Raw genomic sequence first — 25,201 nt, forward strand, 5'->3', positions numbered from 1 at the left:
GTCCCTGACTCCTTCACGTGCAGGAAGTGTGTCCAGCTGCAGCTCTTGTTAGACCGCATGACGGCTCTGGAGCTGCGGATGGACTCACTTTGGAGCATCCGCGATGCTGAGGAGGTCGTGCATAGCACGTTTAGTGAATTGGTCACACCGCAGATTAGGATTGCTGAGGGTGAAAGGGAATGGGTGACCAAAAGGCAGAGAAAGAGCAGAAAGGCAGCGCAGGTGTCCCCTGCGGTCATCTCCCTCCACAACAGGTATACCATTTTGGATACTGTTGAGGGAGTTGGCTCACCAGGGGAAGGCAGCAGTAGCCAGGTTCATGGCACCGTGGCTGGCTCTGCTGTTCAAAAGGGCGGAAAATAGAGTGGAAGGGCGATAGTCATAGGGGATTCGGTTGTAAGGGGAGTAGATAGGCGAGACTCCCGAATGGTATGTTGCCTCCCAGGTGCACGGGTCAGGGATGTCTCAGATCGGCTGCAGAACATTCTGAAGGGAGAGGGTGAACAGCCAGTTGTCGTTGTGCACATAGGCACCAATGATATAGGTAAAAAACGGGATGAGGTCCTACCAGCAGAATGTAGGGAGTTAGGAGCCAAGTTAAAAAGTAGGACCTCAGAGGTAGTAATCTCTGGATTGCTACCAGTGCCACGTGATAGTCAGAGTAGAAATGAAAGAATAGTCAGGATGAATGCGTGGCTTGAGATATGGTGCAGGAGGGAGGGGTTCAGATTTTTGGGACATTGGGACCTGTTCTGGGGGAGGTGGGACTATTACAAATTGGATGGTCTACACCTGGGCCGGACTGGAACCAATGTCCTTGGGGGTGCTTTTGCTAACGCTGTTGGGGAGGGTTTAAACTAATGTGGCAGGGGGATGGGAACCAAATGAGGTCAGTGGAGAGTAAGGATGTAGTAACTAAAGGCTGTGAGGAACTAGATAATGAAGTCAGTGTGACTAAGGGAAAGAGTAGGCAGGGAGCAGATGATGAAAGCAAAGGGACTGGTGGTCTGAGGTGTATTTGTTTTAATGCAAGAAGTGTAGCAGGTAAGGCAGATGAACTTAGGGCTTGGATTAGTACCTGGGAGTATGATGTTATTGCTATTACTGAGACTTGGTTAAGGGAAGGGCACGATTGGCAACTAAATATCCCAGGATACCGATGCTTCAGGCGGGATAGAGAGGGAGGTAAAAGGGGTGGAGGAGTTGCATTACTGGTCAAAGAGGATATCACAGCTGTGCTGAAGGAAGGCACTATGGAGGACTCGAGCTGTGAGTCAAAATGGGCAGAACTCAGAAATAGGAAGGGTGCGGTAAAAATGTTGGGGCTGTACTACAGGCCTCCCAACAGCGAGCGTGAGATTGAGGTACAGATATGTAAACAGATTATGGAAAGCTGTAGGAGCAACAGGGTGGTGGTGACAGAAGATTTTAATTTTCACAACATTGACTGGGACTCACTTAATGTTAGAGGTCTAGATGGAGCAGAATTTGTTAGGAGCATCCAGGAGGATTTTCCAGAACAGTATGTAAATAGTCCAACTCGGGAAGGGGCCATACTGGACCTGGTGTTGGGAAATGAGCCGGGCCAGGTAGTTGACGTTTCAGTAGGGGACTACTTTGGGAATAGTGATCACACTTCCGTAAGTTTTAGAATACCCATGGACAAAGACAAGAGTGGTCCTAAAGGACGAGTGCTAAATTGGGGGAAGGCCAACTATACCAAAATTCGGCAGGAGCTGGGGAATGTAGATTGGGAGCAGCTGTTTGAAGGTAAATCCACTTTTGATATGTGGGAGGCTTTTAAAGAGAGGTTGAATGGCGTGCAGGAGAAACATGTTCATGTGAAAATGAGGGGTAGAAATGGCAAGATTAGGGAACCATGGATGACAGGTGAAATTGTGAGACTAGCTAAGAGGAAAAAGGAAGCACACATAAGGTCTCGGTGGCTGAAGAAAGACCAAGCTTTGAAAGAATATCGGGAATGTCGGCGCAATCTGAAACGAGGAATTAAGAGGGCTAAAAGGGGTCATGAAATATCTTTAGCAAACAGGGTGAAGGAAAATCCCAAAGCCTTTTATTCATATATAAGGAGCAAGAGGGTAACTAGAGAAAGGATTGGCCCACTCAAGGACAAAGGAGGAAAGTTATGCGTGGAGTCAGAGAAAATGGGTGAGATTCTAAACGAGTACTTTGCATCGGTATTCACCGAGGAGAGGGACATGACGGATGTTGAGGTTAGGGGCAGATGTTTGATTACTCTAGGTCAAGTCTGCATAAGGAGGGAGGAAGTGTTGGGTATTCTAAAAGGCATTAAGGTGGACAAGTCCCCAGGTCCGGATGGGATCTATCCCAGTTTAGTTTGGGAAGCGAGAGAGGAAATAGTTGGGGCCTTAACAGATATCTTTGCAGCATCCTTAAACACGGGTGAGGTCCCGGAGGACTGGAGAATTGCTAATGTTGTCCCATTGCTTAAGAAGGGTAGCAGGGAAAATCCATGTAATTATAGACCGGTGAGCCTGACATCAGTGGTAGGGAAGCTGCTGAAGAAGATACTGAGGGATAGGATCTATTCCCATCTGGAAGAAAATGGGCTTATCAGTGATAGGCAACATGGTTTTGTGCAGGGAATGTCATGTCTTACCAACTGAATAGAATTCTTTGAGGAAGTGACAAAGTTGATTGATGAGGGAAGGGCTGTAGATGTCATATACATGGACTTCAGTAAGGCGTTTGATAAGGTTCCCCATGGTAGGCTGATGGAGAAAGTGAAGACGCATGGGGTCCAAGGTGTACTAGCTAGATGGATAAAGAACTGGCTGGGCAACAGGAGACAGAGAGTAGCAGTGGAAGGGAGTTTCTCAAAATGGAGACGTGTGACCAGTGGTGTTCCACAGGGATCCGTGCTGGGACCACTGTAGTTTGCGATATACATAAATGATTTGGAGGAAAGTATAGGTAGTCTGATTAGCAAGTTTGCAGACGACAGTAAGATTGATGGAGTAGCAGATACTGAAGGGGACTGTCAGAGAATACAGCAGAATATAGATAGATTGGAGAGTTGGACAGAGAAATGGCAGATGGAGTTCAATCAGGGCAAATGCGAGGTGATGCATTTTGGAAGATCCAATTCAAGAGTGAACTATTCAGTAAATGGAAAAGTCCTGGGGAAAATTGATGCACAGATAGATTTGGGTGTTCAGGTCCATTGTTCCCTGAAGGTGGCAACGCAGGTCAATCGAGTGGTCAAGAAGGCATACGGCATGCATTCCTTCATCGGACGGGGTATTGAGTACAAGAGTTGGCAGGGCATGTTACAGTTGTATAGGACTTTGGTTCGGCCACATTTGGAATACTGCGTGCAGTTCTGGTCGCCACATTACCAGAAGGACGTGGATGCTTTGGAGAGGGTGCAGAGGAGGTTCACCAGGATGTTGCCTGGTATGGAGGGCGCTCGCTATAAAGAGAGGTTGAGTAGATTAGTATTATTTTCATTAGAAAGACGGAGGTTGAGGGGGGACCTGATTGAGGTGTACAAGATCATGAGAGGTATAGACAGGGTGGATAACAAGAAGCTTTTGCCCAGAGTGGGGGATTCAATTACAAGGGGACATGTGTTCAAAGTGAAAGGGGAAAAGTTTAGGGGGGATATGCGTGGAAAGTTCTTTACGCAGAGGGTGGTGGGTGCATGGAACGCATTACCAGCGGAGGTGGTAGACGCAGGCACGATAGCGTCTTTTAAGATGTATCCAGACAGATACATGAATGGGCAGGAAGTAAAGAGATACAGACCCTTAGAAAATAGGCGACAGGTTTAGATAGAGGATTTGGATCGGCGTAGGCTTGGAGGGCCAAAGGGCTTCTTCCTGTGCTGTAATTTTCTTTGTTCTTTGTTCTTTGTGATCCCCGTGCTGTTTTCAGGGGCTCTGCACTTTGGCCCTCTGATGTTCCTTCTGTGACAGTATTGTGGGAGCACCTTCGCCACTCGGAATGCAGCGGCTCAAGATGGCCGACCACTGTTTACTCATGGTAACTAAGGATGTGATACTGAACCTGACAGTGTAACCCATATTATGAGAACAGACAGAAAGGAGATAAAATGGGCATATAATTAATAATTTTAATATTTGCTAATTGAAAGCAATTGAGACTTTGGATCAAGAGCAGAGCTCCACTGAATAAATTGTCAATAAAACGTGGCTGACAATGCCAATTGTGCACCTGAGGTATGGACAGAATGGCTTATTTATTTCGAGATACAGCACTGAAACAGGCTCATCGGCTCACCGAGTCTGTGCCGACCATCAACCGCCCATTTATACTAATACTACATTAATCCCACATTCTTAACACATCCCCACAATTCCCCGACCACCTACTTATACTAGCGGAAATTTATAATGGCCAATTTACCTATCAACCTGCAAGTCTTCGGCTGTGGGAGTAAATCGGAGCACCGGACGAAAACCCACACAGTCACAGGGAGAGCTTGCAAATTTCACACAGGCAGTACCCAGAATCGAACCTGGCGCGTTGGAGCTGTGAGGCTGCGGTGCGAACCACTGCGCTGCCCTGCTGCAACAGAATGACGGGATAATACAGCACTGTCTGAGACCATTTGACCCATTGTACCTCTGGCAGCTCTTGAAAGAGGCAACCAATAAATGTTCTCTGCCGTTTCCATCTCCATGAAAATTCTCCCACACACGAGCACCACACTCACCTCCACCCCCCACCCCCCCACACACAATCTACCATAGACAGAGAGAAATACAGCACTGAAACAGGCCCTTCAGCCCACCGAGTTGTGCCGACCAACAACCACCCATTTTATACTAATCCTACCTTAATACCATATTCCCTACCACATCCCCACCATTCTCCTACCACCGACCTACACTAGCGGCAATTTACAATGGACAATTTACCTATCATCCTGCAAGTCTTTGGCTGTGTGAGGAAACCAGAGCACCCGGCAGTAACCCACGCAGTCACAGGGAGAACTTGCAAACTCCGCACAAGCAGTACCCACATCTGAACCCGGGTCACTGGAGCTGTGAGGCTACGGTGCCAAACATTGCGTCACTGTGCCACCCATGCGAGCATTTATTCAGTTACCTTTTGAAAATTGCTATTGAATCTGCTTCCACCACCCTTTCGGGCACAGCATTCCAGATCACCACAACTCATTGCATAAAAAAAAAAACTCTTCATCTTTCCTCAGGTTGCGTGTCAAACTCTTTAAAGTTGTGCCTGCTGGTTGTCCACCTTTTCTATGAGGGGAAACCGACTCTTCTTCTTTACTCGATCACAAAACCTGATAATATAGGCACCTCTATTAAATCTCGCATTTAAATTCTTGCTCCTTGGATAGGAATCCTGCCTTCTCCAGTACCTCCACAAAGGGTGTTCTTACTTCCGTGATATGATGCAGTACTCTCCTCACCCTCTCCAAGACTTTGACATCCTTCTTGCAGTGTGGTATCGAGAATTGTGCACAATACTCCAGATGAGGCTGAATCGGTGAGTTATCAACTTTGAACATACCTTTCTTGCTTTGGTGCTCTCTGCCTCTATTCACAAAGATAAGTAACCTGCACTCGTTTGCAACCTCTCCTACCATCTTTAAGAAAAATTTTAGTTGCACATTCAGGTCTATTTTCTCCTGCACCCATAAAGAAGAGCACTTGTCCGAATAACGACGCCCCTGGGAACACCACTGTATACTTTCCCCCAGTTTGTCCAACCGTTTACCGTCGTCCTTATCTCTTTGTCCCTTATCCAACGACATTTCCACACTGTCACTGCCTCTTTACTCCATGGGTTTCATTTTTCTGTTCAAGGCAGTTAAATGGCCTTTCATTGCAGAATTTCTGTAAGTCCATATACATAAATTGACCCGCTTTACACTCATAAACCCTCTCTGTTACTTATTAATAAACTCTATTGCAACCATGCTCCCTGACATGTATTAGGTACGTTTTACAAAGCCATAACTATGTTTGTCCTGGATTCTGTTCTCCAGAAATTTCCCCACCAGCGACATTGGCCTGAGTGCCTGCAACTACAGGGTTTATTCCTCTCTCATTCCTACCTCTGGCGGGTGGCACAGTGGCGCAGTGGTTAGCACCGCAACCTCCCAACTCCAGTAACTCGGGGTTCAGTTGTGGGTTCTGCCTTTGCGGAGTTTGCAAATTCTCCCTGTGACCGCGTGGGTTTCCACTGGGTGCTCTGGTTTCTTCCCACAAGTAAATTGGACATCGTAAATTACCCCTCGTGTATATCGGTGGTAGGAGAATTGTGGGGATGTGGTAACACAAGGAGGAGGTGTTATCAATTTTGGAAAGTGCGAAAATAGATAAGACCCCTGGGCCACATGGGATTTATCCTAGAATTCTCTGGGAAGCTAGGGAGGAGATTGCAGAGCCTTTGTCCTTGATCTTCATGTCGTCATTGTCGACAGGAATAGTGCCGGAAGACTGGAGGATAGCAAATGTTGTCCCCTTGTTCAAGAAGGGGAGTAGAGACAGCCCTGGTAATTATAGACCTGTGAGCCTTACTTCGGTTGTGGGTAAAATGTTGGAAAAGGTTATAAGAGACAGGATTTATAATCATCTTGAAAAGAATAAGTTCATTAGCGATAGTCAGCACAGTTTTGTGAAGGGTAGGTCGTGCCTCACAAACCTTATTGAGTTTTTCGAGAAGGTGACCAAACAGGTGGATGAGGGTAAAGCCGTGGATGTGGTGTATAAGGATTTCAGTAAGGCGTTTGATAAGGTTCCCCATGGTAGGCGATTGCCGAAAATACGGAAGTATGGGGTTGAAGGTGATTTGGAGCTTTGGATCAGAAATTGGCTAGCTGAAAGAAGACAGAGGGTGGTGGTTGATGGCAAATGTTCATCCTGGAGTTTAGTTACTAGTGGAGTACCGCAAGGATCTGTTTTGGGGCCACTGCTGTTTGTCATTTTTATAAATGACCTGGAAGAGGGTGTTGAAGGGTGGGTTAGTAAATTTGCGGATGACACGAAGGTCGGTGGAGTTGTGGATAGTGCCGAAGGATGTTGTAGGGTACAGGGGGACATAAATAGGCTGCAGAGCTGGGCTGAGAGATGGCAAATGGAGGTTAATGCGGAAAAGAGTGAAGTGATTCACTTTGGAAGGAGTAACAGGAATGCAGAGTACTGGGCTAATGGGAAGATTCTTGGTAGTGTAGATGAACAGAGAGATCTTGGTGTCCAGGTGCATAAATCCCTGAAGGTTGCTACCCAGGTTAATAGGGCTGTTAAGAAGGCATATGGTTTGTTAGCTTTTATTAGTAGGGGGATCGAGTTTCGGAGCTACGAGGTCATGCGGCAGCTGTACAAAACTCTGGTGAGACCGCACCTGGAGTATTGCGTGCAGTTCTGGTCACCGCATTATAGGAAGGATGTGGAAGCTATGGAAAGGGTGCAGAGGAGATTTACTAGGATGTTGCCTGGTATGGAGGGAAGGTCTTACGAGGAAAGGCTGAGGGACTTGAGGTTGTTTTCGTTGGAGAGAAGGAGGAGGAGAGGTGTCTTAATAGAGACATATAAGATAATCAGAGGGTTAGATAGGGTGGATAGTGAGAGTCTTTTTCCTCGGATGGTGATGGCAAACACGAGGGGACATAGCTTTAAGTTGAGGGGTGATAGATATAGGACAGATGTCGGAGGTAGTTTCTTTACTCAGAGAGTAGTAGGGGCGTGGAACGCCCTGCCTGCAACAGTAGTAGACGCGCCAACTTTAAGGGCATTTAAGAGGTCATTGGATAGACATATGGATGAAAATGGAATAGTGTAGGTCAGATGGTTTCACAGGTCGGCGCAACATCGAGGGCCGAAGGGCCTGTACTGCGCTGTAATGTTCTAATTCTAATTCTCATATGGGGTTAATGCAGGATTGATATAAATGGGTGGGTGCTGGTCGGCACAGACTCGGTGGGCCGAAGAGCCTGTTTCAGCGCTGTATCGCGCGCTCTCTCGCTCTTTGTATTAACCAGTAGGTAACGGTTGCACCCTCCATATCCTCTGGTACCACTACCACATCCAAGGAGAAGTAAAATATTTGTTTCCCATTGCCTCCATTATTTCCACCTTTCCTTCCATCAGCAATCCTCATTCATCCCATTTGAACCCGATAAGTATTATACTTTAATGTGTATAGTGCTGGATTGAAAAGGGTTAACTGAACCTGTTTGTTAAGTGAGTGTAATTAATGTTATTCTCCATTGGCCCCAGTAGTGTCTCCATAGGTTTCTTCCTTCTATTAATAGGAGACTGCTTGCATTGTGTTTGGCAGAATCATCTCTGGCACTGGCAGGAATCAGCTTCTCCAAAGAAAGGGAGAGGAATGATATGAATCTGAGAACAACAGATAGGAATGTTACAACAATGGATCAGAATCTGAGACCATTAGATTGGAATATTATAACAATGAGAAGGAGCTTCTCCTGGGAGTTTGACTACCTTTCTTATTATTTTGATTTGCTGACATTAGATCTTCGAGTCAAGTATTCCCTTTTGGTTCTTCAAAAGATTTATTATCCGATCCTCGCTGTTGTTGGTGTCACTGGTAAGTCTCTGTGCCCAGTTATTTCGATGGTCATGCTTAGCTTTCTTATTATTTATTTTCGCCTCCTTCTGCTGTTTTTTCTCTCTGGTGTGATAAGTATCATACATTTTTGATTCTCTCCATATAACTGACGTCCCATCCCCGTGGTACAAAGGTATTAACGTTCCTCAAACACCCTCCCTAAGTCCTTGAACTCTTTCCCGAAGTGTGATTAAGGTTGTGAATAGTGGACTGTTACTTGCATGTACTTACAGAAAACACTTGATAAAGTCCCATATCCGAATCGTGGTTAGAAAATCAGCTCAACGGCAGGACTGTCAGCAGTAACAAAAGACAGATACTCTCATTGCCAGGATGTGACTCTCAGTGTCTGTCACATACCAGTGTTGGGGCCTTAGCCATTCACTAGATTAATTAATGCTTTGGTTAATGGTATAAAAGCACTTATGCAACCTTGCAAGTGATACAATGATAGGCAGCATTGCAATATTGATAGAAGGGTAATACTACCTGAGAAATTGACAAATTAAGCGAATGGAGAAAACTATTCAGATTTTATTTCAATGTAGAAAAATGCGAGGTCATCCACTTTGGACGTAAAAATGATAGAGCAGGGCACTTCATTCATGTTAAAAAAGCTAGAAATTGTGAAGATGCTAAAAGATTTGGCAGTCCAGGTACATAGATCATTAAAACATCGTGAGCCGGTGGAGATAAGAATGTAAATAACATGACTAGAATTATATAATTATATCCAGAGTGTGGAATATCAGGGCGAAGAAGTCATGTTCCACCTTGACAAAACCCTGGCTAGACAACACCTGGAGTGCTGCAAGCAGTTCTGGAAACCATATGGTAGGAAGGGTAATAAAAGCAACATACTTCAGAGGCTGGAAACCTGAAATAAAAACAAAAAAGTGCTGGTATTACTCAGAAAGTCTGGCAGCATCTGTGAAGAGAGAGAGAGAATTAACGTTTCAAGTCTGATCGTAAATCGGAACTGGCAAACGTTGGAAAGTAATTCGTTTTCAGCAAGTTAAGGGAGGCTGGGTGGGGTGGGTATGGACGTGGGGAAGAGAAGGTGTTTGATCGGGCAGATGGCAGGAAACATTAAAAAACAAAGCTGTCCAGAGACAAAGGCAAAGACGGTTTGTGGTGAAAGACAGATCATTAGTCCAGAGGGAGCGTTAATAGCAAAATAATATGCAGCTCTGACGACATGAAAAACCGACACGTGGTTAAAAAATGCAATTAAATATAACATAAAGGCCAGTCATGCTTGAAGCTATTCAACTCAATGTTTAGTCCACAAGGCTGCAGAGTGCCTAATCAAAAGATCAAGTGTTGCTGCTTGAGCTTGGGTTGATGTTCACTGGAAGACTGGACCGGAAGCCCAAGGACTTGCTTTCGGAATGAACAGTGGTGTTCCACAAAATGGTCACACAATCTGCGTTTGTTCTCTTCAATGTATAGGAGACCCCATTGTGAGCAGTGAATACAGCATACTAAATTGAAAAAGGTACAATTAAGTCACTGCTATACCTGGGAGGAATGTTTGGAGCCTTGGATGGTGAGGGGAGAGGAGATAAAACGGCAGGAATTACACCTCCTGCGATTGCATGGGAAGGTGTCATGGGAAGGGACGAGGTGTCGTTGGTAATGGGGAAGTGGACCAGATTATCGTGGAGGGAACAATCCCTTCGGAATGCCGAAAGGAGAGGGGAAGGGAAGATGTGTTTGCTGGTGGCATCGCGCTGGAAGTGGCAGAATTGGCAGAGGATGAGCCTTTCGATGTGAAGGCTACTGGGGTGGAAAGTGAGGACAAGGGAAACCCTGTCGTGGTTATTGGGGGAGGGGAAGGGGTGAGGGCAGAAGTGTGGCAAATGAGCCTGGAACGGTTGAGGGCCCTGTCAACCACATTGCAGGGGATACCTCGGTCGAGGAGAAGGGAAGACATGTCAAAAGCGCTGTCGTGGAAGGTTGCATCATCAGCGCAGTTGCGTCGGAGACAGAGTAACTGGGAGAATGTGGTGGAGTCCTTACAGGAAACAGGGGGCGAGGAGATGTAACCAAGGTAGCCGTGGCAGTCGCTGGGCTTATAATGAGTATTGATAGACAGCCAGAGATGGAAACAGCAAACTCGAGGAAGGGAATAGAACTGTCGGAGATGGGCCCTGTAAAGGTGAGAGAAGGGTGGAAATTGTAGGAAAGTTGATAACCGTTCCCAGTTCTGGGCGGGTGGAGGAAACGGCACCGGTACAGTCATCAATGTACCGAAAAAGATATGAGGGAGGAAGCCAGAGTTGGACCGGAACAAGGAATGTTCGACATATCACACAAAAAGGCAACCATAACTAGAACCCATGCCAGTACCCATGGCAACACCTTTTGCTTGAAGGAAGTGAGTAGAGTTGAAGGAGATGTTCTTCAATGTGAGAACATGTTCAGCCAGGCGCAGCAGGGTGGTGGTGGATGGGGATTGGTTGGTCCGCTGTTCAAGGAAGAAGCGCAGAGCCCCCAAACTGTCCCGGTGGGGGATGGAGCTGTAGAGAGATAGGACGGCCATAGTGAAGAGGATAGGATTAGGGCCGGGAAACTAGAAAATGTCAAAATGAGGTCGACCGAAAAGGCAAGGATGTAGCTGGAAAGAGACTGTACCAACAGAGAAAAGATGCAGTCAATATCGAAAGAAACAATTTCAGTGGGGCAGGAACAGGCTAAAACGATGAGGCTCCCGGGACACACCTGTTTGTGAATTTTAAGAAGGAGGTAGAAGGGGGCTGTGCAGGTTTTTACGACCATCAAGTTGGAAACTGCAGAGGGGAGATCTCCGGAGGGGATGAGGTCAATGACAGTCCTGGTGACAGTTGCTTGATTTTAGGTGATGGGGTCATGATCCACTGGGAGGTAGGAAGAAGTATCTGATAGTTGGCACTCAGATTCTGCAAGGTAGAGGTGGGTAGCCAGACAACAACAGCACCACCCTTGTCACCCCTGCCCTCTCAAATACATTCAAAACACAAAGAACAAAGAACAGTACAGCACAGGAACAAGCCATTCGGCCCTCCAAGCCTGCGCCGATCTTGATGCCTGCCTAAACTAACACCTTCTGCACTTCCGGGGCCCATATCCCTCTATTCCCTTCCTATTCATATATTTGTCAAGATGTCTCTTAAACATCGCTATCGTAACTGCTTCCCCCACCTCCCCTGGCAGCATGTTCCAGGCACTCACCACCCTCTGTGTAAATAATTTGCCTCGCACATCCCCTCTAAACTTTGCCCCTCGCACCTTTAACCTATGTTCCCTAGTAATTGACTCTTCCACCATGGGAAAAAGCTTCTGACTATCCACTCTGTCCATGCCGCTCATAACTTTGTAAACCTCAATCATGTCGTCCCTCCACCTCCGTCATTCCAGTGAAAACAATCCGAGTTTTTCCAACCTCTCCTCATAGCTAATGCCCTCCAGACCAGGCAACATCCTGACAAACCTCCTCTGTACCCTCTCCAAAGCCTCCACGTCCTACTGGTAGTGTGGCGACCAGAATTGCACGCAACATTCTAAGTGTGGCCTAACTAAGGTTCTGTACAGCTGCAACATGACTTGCCAAATTTTACACTCTATGTCCCGACCGATGAAGGCAAGCATTCTGTACGCCGTCTTGAGTACCCTATCCACCTGCGTTGCCACATTCAGTGATCTGTGGATCTCTCTGCCTGTCAATACTCCTAAGGTTCTGCCATTTACTGTATACCTCCCACCTGCATTAAGCCTTCCAAAATGCATTACCTCACATTTGTCCGGATTAAACTCCATCTGCCCAAGTCTCCAACCAATCTATATCCTGCTGTATCCTCTGACAATCCTCATCGTTATCCGCAACTCCACCAACCTTTGTGCCGTCCGCAAAATTACTAATCAGACCAGCTACATTTTCCTCCAAATCATTTATATATACTAGAAACAGCAAAGGTCCCAGCACTGATCCCTGCGGAACACCACTCGTCACATCCCTCCATTCAGAAAAACACCTATCCACTGATGCCCTCTGTCTTCTATGACCAAGCCAGTTCTGTATCCATCTTACCAGCTCGCCTCTGATCCCGTGTGACTTCACCTTTGTTGTCTTCCCCACGCACTCCCTGCATCCCACGTCAAATGCGTAAAACCTAATTCTTTTCTAACTTGCACCAGTTCTGATGGAAGGTCACAGACCTGAAATGTTAACTCTAGTTTCTCTCTCCACAGATGCTGCCTGACATGCTGAGTAAATCCAGCACTTTGTGCTTTTATCTTAGGAATAGTACTAATAATTTCCTTCGAGGGAGTGTGACGTAGATTTATCACAGTGCTACATCAACCCCAGAATTTAAATAACGCGTAGAGACTACACAGACTGCGGTTGTATTCTTCCCTCCAAATTACAAGGTACCAGGAAGTCCAAGATGTGAAATGGAACAGATAGTGTAGATAGAAAGAAACTGCTTCCGCTGGTTGTGAAGTCAAGGACTAGGGGCATAGTCTGAAGATCAGAGCAGATCAAACCGTTTAAAGCTAGTCTTCCATGATGTCTGTGGGCTATAAGCAGCAGGGAAAATTTATTCCACCACAATTCGTAACCTCATGGCATGGCCTATTTTTCGCTCCACTGATGCCATCAAGCCAGGCGACCAATCCTTGTTCAATCAGGAAGCCGCACGCAAGAGACAGAGAGAGCTATGCGATCTCACAATCAACTGACTAAAGCTCTGCAATCCAGCCACATCCATTTGTGAACAGTGGTGCTCAATTGAACAATTAACTAGAACAGGATGTTCCGCAAATATCCCCAGGATCAACGACAGCTGAGCTTCTTATGGATTGCAAAAAGCAAGGCAGAACGATTGCAAACATCCGCAGGCAGAAATTCCAACTGGATGATTCAATTTGGCCTCCCCTTGAGCTCCTCAATATTACAAATGTCATTCTTCGGCCAATGCAATCCACTTCACATGACAGCAAGGAACAGCTGAATTCATTGGATGCAACAAAGACGATGGGACCTGACAATATTCTGGCTAAGGTACAGAAGACGTGTACTCATGGAATAGGGGGCGAATTTAATGAGCCCACGGACTGTACCAGTGGGCCTGGTAATGTGTCGCGTTTCCATCCAGCACATGGGCGCCCACCGCACAGCGATTACACAGCAATGGGCATTTCGCATAGGGGAGTCGCAGGTCCCCACCAGTCACGTGGCGGGGGAGGGAACAGAGTCATTGATTAGTGCCTCAGATGACTCCGGAGCATGTGCTGGTTTCATATTTAAAGGCCTGCCAGCCTTCCATTCACTCCTGCCCGGATTAATAGGCAGCTTGGTGCAGCCGACAACATTGTCCCACTACTTCCGTTACCAGCTTCAACGCCCACCACCACCCATCACCCTCCTGGGCCCACTTCCTCAACCAGGGCAAATGATGATGGCTGAGAAAGACACAGAGTGGGCCCACGGTACAGTGATGCCTCCCCGCAGATTCATCTCCAGTCTGCAAGAGAAAAACGGGAAGTTCTCTTCACCCACAATGGCAAGAGGAGGTCCTTCCGCCTGGCCAAGCAAACCGAGATGGAGATCACAGTTAACAGCCAAGCGGTCACCCAGCACAACTGAGTTCAGATCAGGGAGAGGGTTAATGTTCTCTTGCGTTCTGTCAAGGCGACTGCTCCATGCCTTTTTGAGGAATACATGTGCCTATGCTGGAGGTTATGGGACATGGGGAGGGTAACTGTGAGATCCGGTGGCTGGTGGATAGAGTTCTGTCACATCCTCATAGGTGCATGGCTGTCTGTCGGCCATAGGCTCCTTTTAGCTCACCCCCTTACACCCTTCCCCTGACAACGAGTGCCAGCACGAGAGACATCAGATTCCCCAGGAGGGGATGAGCGGCATAAATAGCTTAACTGCCATGTTGTTCTCTAAGCCATTCTCCACTATCTACATCCTTCCTCTTGTAGAACAAGAGTGCCCATAATTGGAGGGAGATGGCCCAGACATTCGGAAGGTGGCCAGTTCTATGTCCACTCACCTCCACTGAGGAACAGGCCTTGGAACTTGCTGGCATCTATGGCGGCCACGCTGTATCAGATGGGCAGAATGAAGTCCCGGTGCAAGAGAGTGAGGATTGCCTCCAATTGGTGTGCACATCGATGTTGGAGACACACTTAACTCTTGATTGGCATCAGGAGATCTTCACAGCCTAACCAACATATATTTTCCCTCTCTCATGCAGGCAGCCATTTCCAGGAGTCTGCACGACCAACTACACAGGTGTCTGCGTCTGAGGAGAAGGATTGCTCAAATAATGCTCCATCCTATCACTCTCTTGCACCCTCTAGCAGCACACATGCTTCCATATCGGTGGCTACCTACCCTGAATTAGGATCAATATCGTAAGATGCTGAGACTGCGACACACGGGCTCCAGCATCTGGCTGAGGCTGAGACAGCCGAGTCCGCTGACATTCTGAGAACTGTGTGTGGCCAGGCTCACACTGGGCCCCAGGATGATGACAAGAATTTGGTGTCAACAACACGGGGCATACTGGAGTTGCAGAGAGGTAAGGCAACATTTGGTGGAGATGCCAGAGAGCACGTGCAACCATAAGTGGACGATGAAGTGGTACATTCATGCCATGACTGTCGCCAGGATTGAGGCCGATGAGAGCAGCCCTTCGTCCATCAAGAAACTGCAAACTCTCATGGAGACCTAGATCTCAAAGAAACACGCAGGACTACACATGATCGCCCAGACCATGAGCTCAATGGAGCAGTGGCAAGGCAAGAGAAGAAACAGGAGATGAAGGCTTCTGCAGCTCCTTTGCTGAGCAGGGTGGCTTGAGAGAGCCTTCAAAGGGAGGTGGGGAAGCTGACAGCCACATTTGGGGACGCAACGCAGGGCGTTGCAAATGCAGCCACTGGCTTCTCAGCCCTTCCACCAGGCAGCCCTGTTCCAGTAGCTGCGAGGCCTATGGAGAGCTGTGCACCTGTCCAGGACATCCCCAGGCAGCCGGGACTTACACGCCTAAGGCAGCGACAGGATGCCCGTCAAAGTCATCACAGTCTAAGATGCAGCTTGATCAGCAGCCTACCTGAAGCCCACCTGTGCCTCTGGCAGCACACTGCATGGGACTACCCACAAACATATTAAAATAACACATAGCCACACTGTAGTTTTCAGGTGTGTAGCATATACGTTTTGTGTTAATTAATTAAAATGTCCTCTATTCTATCATTAGGCTTCATTATCTGAAAGCCATGTCCCATTATGCCTGAAGTGTGAGTTGTTGACCTCCCCTTCCCCCTTCGGGCTATGCCAATAATGCCACTGCCCTCGGTACCATGCCAATGTAGTGACATCCCTCATTAACATCTTCTCACCCATGGGCACTCGCATCCATTACAACCGCTCACAGGAGTGTGACCACAAATGGGCAGAAAGCAAAAGAGTTGATGCATTACAGTAAACTGGTATTTCACTCTCTGTGAATGGACATAGGATGGCTGCAAACGAGCTGATATGAGATTGTCCCTTGCCTCCTTTGCAGGTCGCTCAACCCATCTGGCCTCCTGCCTAGGATCCATATTCGCGGCGCAATCACTGATGGACCTCAGAGCCCAACCTTGATGATGACCCGCCCGCTGTTTCAGCAGTGTGAGCAAACAGACCCGTTACACATGTCAACCATGTACTGCGCCATACCCTCAAACCAACACTTAGCATCCAGGCACAGCATGAAAAACCCCGAAAACTGTTGCAGACCCCCAGGACCTTTAACACTTTGCAAAGCCCACGGTACCCTGTTGAACTTCAGTACCCCAGACCACCTAGCACAGCCCCCAGTACCCCAGACTCCCTTTCAGTGACCCCGGTGCTCAAGGCGTTCTTGAAGAGGGTGGAGCACTGCAGTCCCATAGCAAACTCCAAATCCCGCTCTTCACCTAAACAGCAATGCTCCAGGCAGTCTACAGATCACGGCAACGTGTCTCTCTCCTCAGTGCCGCCAGGTTTTACTGGTCTGCTGTTTGGAGGTCCTTCCGTGGCACCCGCCGTTCGCTGAAACGCATTGTGGTGCAAATGCCGCCATTGTGTTTTCCCAACACTGACAAAAACTGGAACTGACGTCAGTGTGTCAGATTTCTGGGTGGACGAAGTTTTTGAAATTCTCCAACCATCTTCCCCACCCTCCAACCACTCCTCCTCCCACTCCCCCGACCCCCAACGCCACCATGCCCGCCCTTGACCACCACAAAGTTTTGCCTAGTTGCCCATGAGCCAAAATGAATGCTGGCATCTCCCCGACAACGTGGAAATGTGTCCAAATATGTCCTGTTTACAAAACGCAGGATAGATCTAACCTGGCTAATTACCATATCATTAGTCTATTCTTAATCAGCAATAGCCTGCCAGAAGGTGTTGTCAACAGTGCTATCAAATGGCATTTAGTCAGCAGTAACTCGCTTGCAGATGCTCAATTTTGATTACCCAAAGGCCACTCGGCTGCAGACCTCATTATGGCCTTGCTCCAATCACGGGCATAATAGACAAAGCAAAAGGCGAGGTGAGAGTGGTTGCCCTTGACAATAAGGCAGCATTTGATCGACGGTGGCATCAAGGAGTCCGAACTACATCAAGGAGAAACTTTCTTCTGGATGGAGTCACACTGTGAACAAAAGAAGATGGTATCGGTAGTTGGAGGCTAATAGTCTGGATATTGCAGCTGGTGATTCTCAGGGTTCATCAATGACCTTTCCTCCATCATAAGGATTGAAGTTGAGGTTTCTGCTGATAGTTGCATCGTGTTCAGTACCATTTGCAACTCCTCAGGTATGGAAATAATCCGTTCTCACATGTAACAGGGACTGGATAATATTTAGGCTTGGGTTAATATGAAACAATAACATTCGTGCCCCACAGGTGCCAGGTAGTGAAAATATCCAACAACAGAAAATCCATCCATCACCCCTTGACATTCAACGCCATTATCATCCCTGAATTCCACAACATCAACACACTGAGGATTATCCTCAGCCAGAAAATTAACTGTGCCAGCCGTATAAGTACTGCAATGACGAGAGCAAGTTAAATGTTGGGAAATCTGCAGCGTGTAACTCATTTCCCTTACTCGCCAAAGCCCGTCCAGCATTTTCAAGGCACACGTTAGGAGTGTGCTGGAATGATCTGTACTTTCCTGCTTGAGTGCAGCTGCAACAACATACAAGAGGTGTAATACAATTCAAGACAAGCACCCCAATTGATCGGTACCCTTCAGGCAGCGTGTTCCAGATTCCAATCACCCTTTGGATGAAAAGGATTTTCCTCAAGTCCACTCTGAAACTGCTGCCCCGTAGCTTTAACTTATGCCTCTTGGGTATGGACACCTCTGTTAAGGGAAAACCCTATCTATGCCTCTCATAATTTTTTATATATGAATCAGACCCCCTCCTCAGTCTTCTACACTCCACGAAAAACAACCCTAGCCTATCCAGTCTCTGTTCATAGCTGAAATTCTCCAGTCCAGGCAACACCCTGGTGAATCTCCTCGTCACCCTCTCCAGTGGAATCACATTCTTCCTATAGAGTGGCGACGAGAACTGTACAGAGTACTGCAGCTGTGGTCTAACTAGCGTTTTGTACAGCTCCATCATAACCTCGCTGCTCTGATGTTCTGTGCCTCATCTAATAAAGGCAGGTAACCCATATACCTACCATATCAACCTGTGTTGCTGCCTTCAGTGATCTATGGACAAGTACACCCAAGGTCCCTCTGGCCGTCTGTAGTTTCCAGGGTCCTACCATCCATTGTATATTCCCTTGTCCTCCCAAAATGCATCACCTCACACTTCTCAGGATTAAATTCCATTTGCCACTGCTCCACTCATCTTACCAGCCCATCTGTATCGTTCTGTAATCTAAGGTTTTCCTCCTTACTATTTACGGCACCGGCAATTTTCGTGTCATCTGCGAATTTACTGATAATAACTCTTAAATTCAAGTCGAAATCATTAAGGTACACTACAAACAGTAAGGGTCCCAGTACCGATTCCTGCAGTACACCACTGGTTAGAGGCTTCCAATCGTAAAAAAACAACCCTCGGACCATCACCCTCTGCCTCCTGCCAGTCAGACAATTTTGGATCCAATTTGCTAAATTTCCGTGAACCCCATGGGCTCTTACCTTCTTGAGCAATCTCCCATCCGGGGCCTTATCACGTTCTGAAGTTCATGTAGACTACATCAACTGCTTTACCCTCATCGACACACCTCCTCGAATAATTCAATCACATTTATTAGACATGATCTCCCGCTGACAAAGCCATGCTGACTATCCTGCATTAAGCCCTGCCTCTCCAAGTGGAGATTAATCCTATCCCTCAGATTTTTTCCAATTAGTTTCCCTACCACTGATGATGGACACACTGGCCTGCAATTACCTTTTTTTTTATTCCTGCTACCCTTCTTGAATAATGGTGCCACATTCGCTGTCCTACAGTCCCTTGGCAGTTCTCCTGTGGCCAGAGAGGTTTTTCAAATTTGTGTCAGAGCCGATGCAATCTCCAACACTTCCTCAAATAGCAGCCTGGTATACATATCATCTGGGTATGGAATATATCCAGTTTTAAGGCCACTAAAACCTCTAATACCTCCTCCCTTTCAATGCCAATTTGCTGCAGTATATTGCATACCCCCTCCCTGATCGCCATACCGCCTTCTCCACAGTCAACACAGATGAAATGCAATTATTTAAAACCTCACCTCCGTCCCCTGGCTCCTTACGCAGATTGCCACTTTGGTCCTTAATTGGCCCTCTTCTTTCCATGGTTATGCTCTTGCCCTTAATACGCTTATAAAACACCTTGGGAGTTTCCTTTATCTTGTCCACCCGTTATTTTTCATGCGCCCTCAACGGTTTCCTAATTACTTTTTTAAGGAACCACCGACACTTTCACATGTACAATCACTTCAGTATATCACTGGACACAGTAACACATCTGCAAATCTAAATACATAAACATTCAAGCTGGAGCAGTTGCTCAGAGCCTGATGTATAATTTCCCTGTCAATTTCACTTTCTCATAGTTAACATGCTGACGATTGGGATCCTGTCACGTGGAAAGTGTGGTCTCTCCAAATGTGTCACTCGCTACCTGGTGGCCATGGCAGCAGCGGATCTACTGGTCATTATCATCGACCTGATATTGCGGCAGATACCAATTCGTTTTCGGGATTCATTTATCTTCCTTTACTACATCCGTGTGTGTAATATCCACGCCATCCTGCTTTATGCAGCCACGGACTGTTCTGTCTGGTTCACAGTTGCTTTCACCTTTGATCGATTTGTGGCTATTTGTTGCCGAAAGCTAAAAACTAGATATTGCACTGAGAAAACTGCAGATATGGTACTTGGAGCAGTGACTTTGCTTAGCAGTTTAAAGGACATCACCTGGTATTTTCTGGTATCAGATAAGTATAGGCTTGGGAATACCCCTTGGTTTTGTCGTATAAAATCACATGTTATGTTTTCATCAGTCTGGGGCACAATCGCGTTCCTTCATAGCTTTCTGACACCAGGGTTTGCATTTGTTTTGATTCTGATGCTCAATGTTTTTACTGTCAGACACATTGCATATGCCAGCAGAGCTCGAAGGCGACTCCGGCCCCGCAGCAGTGTGGACAACCCAAAAGACCCAGAAATGAAGAGTAGAAGGAAATCCATAATTTTGCTGTTTTTCATCTCGGCCAATTTTATGCTGTTATGGTCAGAGTTAATGGTGTATTCCATGTGCCAACGGATGTGGTGGTTAGATTATAAGTCTGTAATTCTACCTGCATTTGTCAAAGAAATGGGCTTCATGCTGCAGCTGCTGAGTTGCTGCACAAACACTGTGATTTACGTTGTGACCCAGACTCAGTTCAGAGAGCAGTTGAAGAATGTGCTGAAATATCCCTTTTCCCCAATTATTAAAAATAAATAAATAAATAAACGATGAGAGGTACTGGAGACATTTCAGCACCTGAACGCAATGCTGTCTCAAATTCTAAGAACATATGAAGACAAGAGATAGCAGTAGATCAAACAGCCCGTCGTACCTGCTGCACCCCATTCAACACGATCATAGCTGTACTACTGTCCCAACTCCACTTTCCTGTCTGCTTCCCATATCCCTTCATTCCCTGAAAGAGAAAACAAGATCTGTCTATCTCATCCTTAAATACACTAAATTATGGAGCATCCAGGCCCTCTGAGTTAGCCAATTTCACGGATTCACAACTCTTTGCGAGAAGAGTGTTGCTCCTCGTCTCAGGGCTAAAACATTGACCCCTTATCTTGAGGCTGTATTCCCGTGTTCTAGATTCCCCAGCCATGGAAAACAACGTCTCTGAATTTACCCTGTCTAGCCCTTCAGATTCTTGTACGTTTCACTGAGAAACCACGCATTCTTCCTAGCTTCTGAGAGTATAGGCCCAATGTGCCCAGCCTCCCATAATGGGACAATCTCCTCATCCCAGGAACCAATATGGCAAAACATTGCTGTACTGCCTCCAGTGCAAGTATATCTTACTTAACTATGGGGTCAAAACTACACACAGTAATCCATGTGTAGCCTCAACAAAGCCCTGTATATTTGAAGCAGTAATTCCTTATTCCTGTTCTCGACGCCCTTTCAATAAAGGCCAACATACTCTTTGACTTCCTAATTTCTAATAACTCTCTGAACATCAGCATTTAAAAGTCAACTGCCTTTAAAAAGAAAAATCTTTATTTTTCTGTTCTTACTGCCAAAGTCGGCAACCTCACACTTCGAAACTTTATATCCCATCGTTCACCTTGTTGCCCATTCACTTCAACTGTTTATATTTATATATTGCCTCTTTGGCTTCACCTCACATTTTACATTGCCACCGTACTTTGTATCACAAGAAAACTTGATGCATTGCTCTTTCTCCCTTCACTTAGCTCATTAATATAGAATGTAAACAGCTGGGACCACAGCAATGATCGTTGCGACACTCCACGAGTTGCAGCCTGACCACTTTAAAATGCCCTGTTTATCTCTAAGTTCTGCTTTCTGTCTATAAAGCAATGCTTGTTACATGTTAACATATCGCCCCAACTCCAAGCGCCTATATGTTTTGTGTTAGCCTTTGTGTGGCCCCTTATTAAGATCCGTTTGGAAATCCAATTACACGACATTTACTCGTTCCCCTTTATCTGGCACAATGCCTGGTTTTGTTTGCCCTTTCCTGGTGAGTTGGTCGGACTCAGTGCCACTCCTGCTGGAAAAAACAGAGGCCTGCTTTAATTAGCCCTTTCCTGGTGTGTGAGTGGGACTGAGTACCACTCCAGCTGGGCTTAAAACATGCCTGGTATGAATTGGCCCTTGCCTGCTGTGCGAGTGCGACTCAGTACCACTCCAGCTGGGATTAACACAGGCCTGGTTTGATTTGGCCCTTTCCTGGTGATTGAGTTGGACTCAGTACCACTCCAGCTGACATTAGCACTGGTCAGGTATGGGGTTGCCCATTCTTGGTGTCTGAGTGAGACGCAGTACCATTCCAGCCGGAACTTACACGTGCCTTGTTTGAACTGGACTTTTCCTATTGTTTGACTGACACTGTACCACTCCGCATGGGATTAACACTGGCCTGCTTTGTTTGGCCATTTCTTGGTGGATGAGTTAGACTTAGTGACACTCCAGCTTGTATGAGGTCGCCCTTTCCTGTTTTCTGCGTGTGTCTGAGTACCATACCAGCTGGAATTAACACAGACCTGTTTTCCGTTGGCCCTTTCCTGGTGTATGACTGGGACTCATACCTTTCAGGATGGGGTTAACACAGGCCTGGTTTCATTTGGCCCTTGCCTGGTGTGTGAGTGGACCTCAGTACTACTCCAGATGGTATTAACAGTTGCCTGGTTTGATTGGCCCTTTTCTGGTGTATGACTGGGAGTCAGTAGCACTCAAACTGGCAGTAACACAGGCCTAGTTGGAATTAGCCTTTCCTGTCATTTGACACGACTCTGTACCACTCCACATGGGACTCACACTGGCCTGCTTTGTTTGGGGCGGCACAATGGCACAGTGGTTAGCACCGCAGCCTCACAGCTCCAGTGCCCGGGTTTAGTTCTGGGTACTGCCTGTGCGGAGTTTGCACGTTCTCCCTGTGGCCACGTGGGTTTCCGCCGGGTGCTCCGGTTTCCTCCCGCAGCCAAAGACTTGCAGGTTGATAGTAAATTGCCCTTAGTGTAGGTAGGTGGTGGGAGAAAGGTGGGTATGTGTTAGGGAACATGGGATTAATGTAGAATTTGTATAAATGGGTGGTTGTTGGTCGGCACAGGCTCGGTGGACTGAAGGGCCTGTTTCAGTGATGTATCTCCGTAGAAAAAACACAGACCTGGGTTTAATTGGCTCTTTTCTGGAGTGTGAATGGGGCTCAGTACCTCTCCAATTAGGATTAACACCGAGCTGGTTTGAATTGTTCCTTTCCTGGTGTGTGAGTGGGACTCAGTGCCACTCCACCTGGGGTTAAACTGGCATGGTTTGAATTGTCCCTCTCCTGTTGTGTGTCCGGGACTCAGTTCCACTCCAGCTCTGATAACACTGCCCTGGTAATAATTAGCACTTTTCTAGTGTGTGAGTTGGACTCAGTACCACTGCAGCTGGGATTATCACAGGCCGGGTTTGAATTGGCCCGTTGCTTCTGAGTGTGCTGGAACCAGAACCACTCCAGCTGGCATTAACACAGGCCTGCTTTGAATTGGCGCCTTCCTGTTATTTGAAATGATTCAGCACCATTCCAGCTGGGATTAACATTGTCCTGGTTTAATTAGCCGTTTCCTGGTGTGTGGCTGGGACTCAGTTCACTCCAACTGGGGGTATGAACAGATCTGGATTGAATTGGCTCTTTTCTATTGAGTAAGTTGGATTTAGTACCACTCCAGCCGGGGTTAACGCATGCCATGTATGAATTGGCCGTTTCCTGGTCTGTGACCAGGACTCAATACCACACCAGCTGTGATAAAACACAGATCGGGATTGCATTGGCTCTTTCCTGGTGAGTGCGTTGGACTCAGTACAACTCCAGATGGGATTAACGCATGCCTGGTATGAATTGGCTCTTTTCTGGTGTCTGAGTGCGACTGAGGATCACTCAAGATGGGATTAACACAGGCCTGGTATGTATTGACTATTTCCTGTGGTGTGAACTCAGTACCGCTCCAGTTCTAACCAACACAGAGCTGGTAAGAATTTACCCTTTCCTGGTCTGTGACTGCGGCTCAGTGCCACTCAAACTGGGATTAACACAGGCCTGCTTTGAATTGGCCCTTTCCAGTGGTGTGAATGGGATTCGGTACCACTCCAGATGGGATTAAGGCAGGCTTTGTTTGAATTGTGCCTTTCCTGGTGTGAGTGGGACTCAGTACCACTCCAGCTGGAATTAACAAAGGCTTGGTTTGAATTGCCCCTTTCCTGGTGTATGAATGGGACTCAGGAGAACTCGAGCTGGCATTAACACAGGTCAGAATTGAATTGGTTCTTTCCTGGTGTGTGACTCTGGCCCAGTCAACTCCAGATGGGATTAACAAAGGCCTGGTATTAATTGGCACGTTCCTGCTGTGTGATTGGGACTCAGTACCATTCCAGCAGTATCAACACAGGCCCTGCTTTGAATTGGTCCTTTCCTGTGGTGTGAATAGGATTCAGTACCACTCCAGCTGGGATTAACATTGGTCTGGTTGGATTGGCCGTTTCCTGCTGTGTGATCGGGACTCATTACCACATCAGCTGTGATAAAATACAGATCTGGATTGCATTGGCTCTTTCCTGGTGAGTGAGTTGGACTCAGTACAACGCCATATGGTGATAACGCATGCCTGGTATGAATTGGCCCTTTCCTGGTGTGTGAGTGTGACTCAGCACCACTCCAGCATGGATTAACAGAAGCCTGCTTTGTATTGGCTATTTCCTGGAGTGTGAGTGGAACTCAATACCACTCCAGCTACTATTAATATTGGCTTGCTTCGAATTGGCCATTGATTTATGAGTGAATTGGACTCAGCACAACTCCAGATGGGATTAACATAGGCCTGTTTTGAACTGGCTCTTTTCTTGTATGAGATTGTGAACCTGTACCAGTCCTTAGGGGAACAACAGGCCTGGTTTGGAGTGGTTATATCCTGGTGTATGAGTTGGACTCAGTATCACTCCACCTGTGATTAACACGGCAAAGGTGTTAATTGGCTCTTTCCTGATATGTGAGTGCTATTCAATACAATTCCCGGTGGGATTAACACAGCACTGCTCTGGTTCCGTTTTCGGAATCGTGAGTGGGGCTCAGCACCACTCCAGCTGGGATAAGACAGGCCGGGTTTGAATTGACCCTTTCCCGGGCTATGTGTTGCACACAATACCAATCCAGCTAGGATTAACCCAGAGAAATACAACGTTCCTCGGACTGCTACTATCGCCGCATCCTGAGATCAACACTCAATGCTATGCGCCGCCACATGCACACACTGGACCTCTCTCGCCAGAAGCACCGCCTCACCTTATCTCAAAGCTGTTCGACTCCGCA

General features: G+C 47.0%; 1 protein-coding gene across 1 annotated transcript; it reads left to right on the forward strand.

Moving 5' to 3' along the window:
- Positions 1-5,995: 5,995 nt before the first annotated feature.
- On the forward strand, positions 5,996-20,601 carry LOC137381125 (probable G-protein coupled receptor 139). The gene is made up of 3 exons (XM_068053514.1): positions 5,996-6,119; positions 8,317-8,589; positions 19,706-20,601. The coding sequence occupies exons 1-3, from the start codon at positions 5,996-5,998 to the stop codon at positions 20,599-20,601; spliced, it is 1,293 nt and encodes a 430-aa protein (XP_067909615.1).
- Positions 20,602-25,201: the final 4,600 nt, after the last annotated feature.

This window comes from Heterodontus francisci, chromosome 21, assembly GCF_036365525.1.
Source record: "Heterodontus francisci isolate sHetFra1 chromosome 21, sHetFra1.hap1, whole genome shotgun sequence".
Classification (NCBI taxonomy): Eukaryota; Metazoa; Chordata; class Chondrichthyes; order Heterodontiformes; family Heterodontidae; genus Heterodontus; species Heterodontus francisci.

Excerpts from the sequence above, each read along its gene's own strand:
- LOC137381125 (XM_068053514.1), top strand. The coding sequence starts at position 5,996 with ATGTTTGTCCTGGATTCTGTTCTCCAGAAATTTCCCCACCAGCGACAT. Across the intron at positions 6,120-8,316 it reads GGTGGCACAGTGGCGCAGTG|AATCATCTCTGGCACTGGCA; the intron begins GTTAGCACCGCA and ends TGTGTTTGGCAG. Across the intron at positions 8,590-19,705 it reads CGCTGTTGTTGGTGTCACTG|TTAACATGCTGACGATTGGG; the intron begins GTAAGTCTCTGT and ends ACTTTCTCATAG.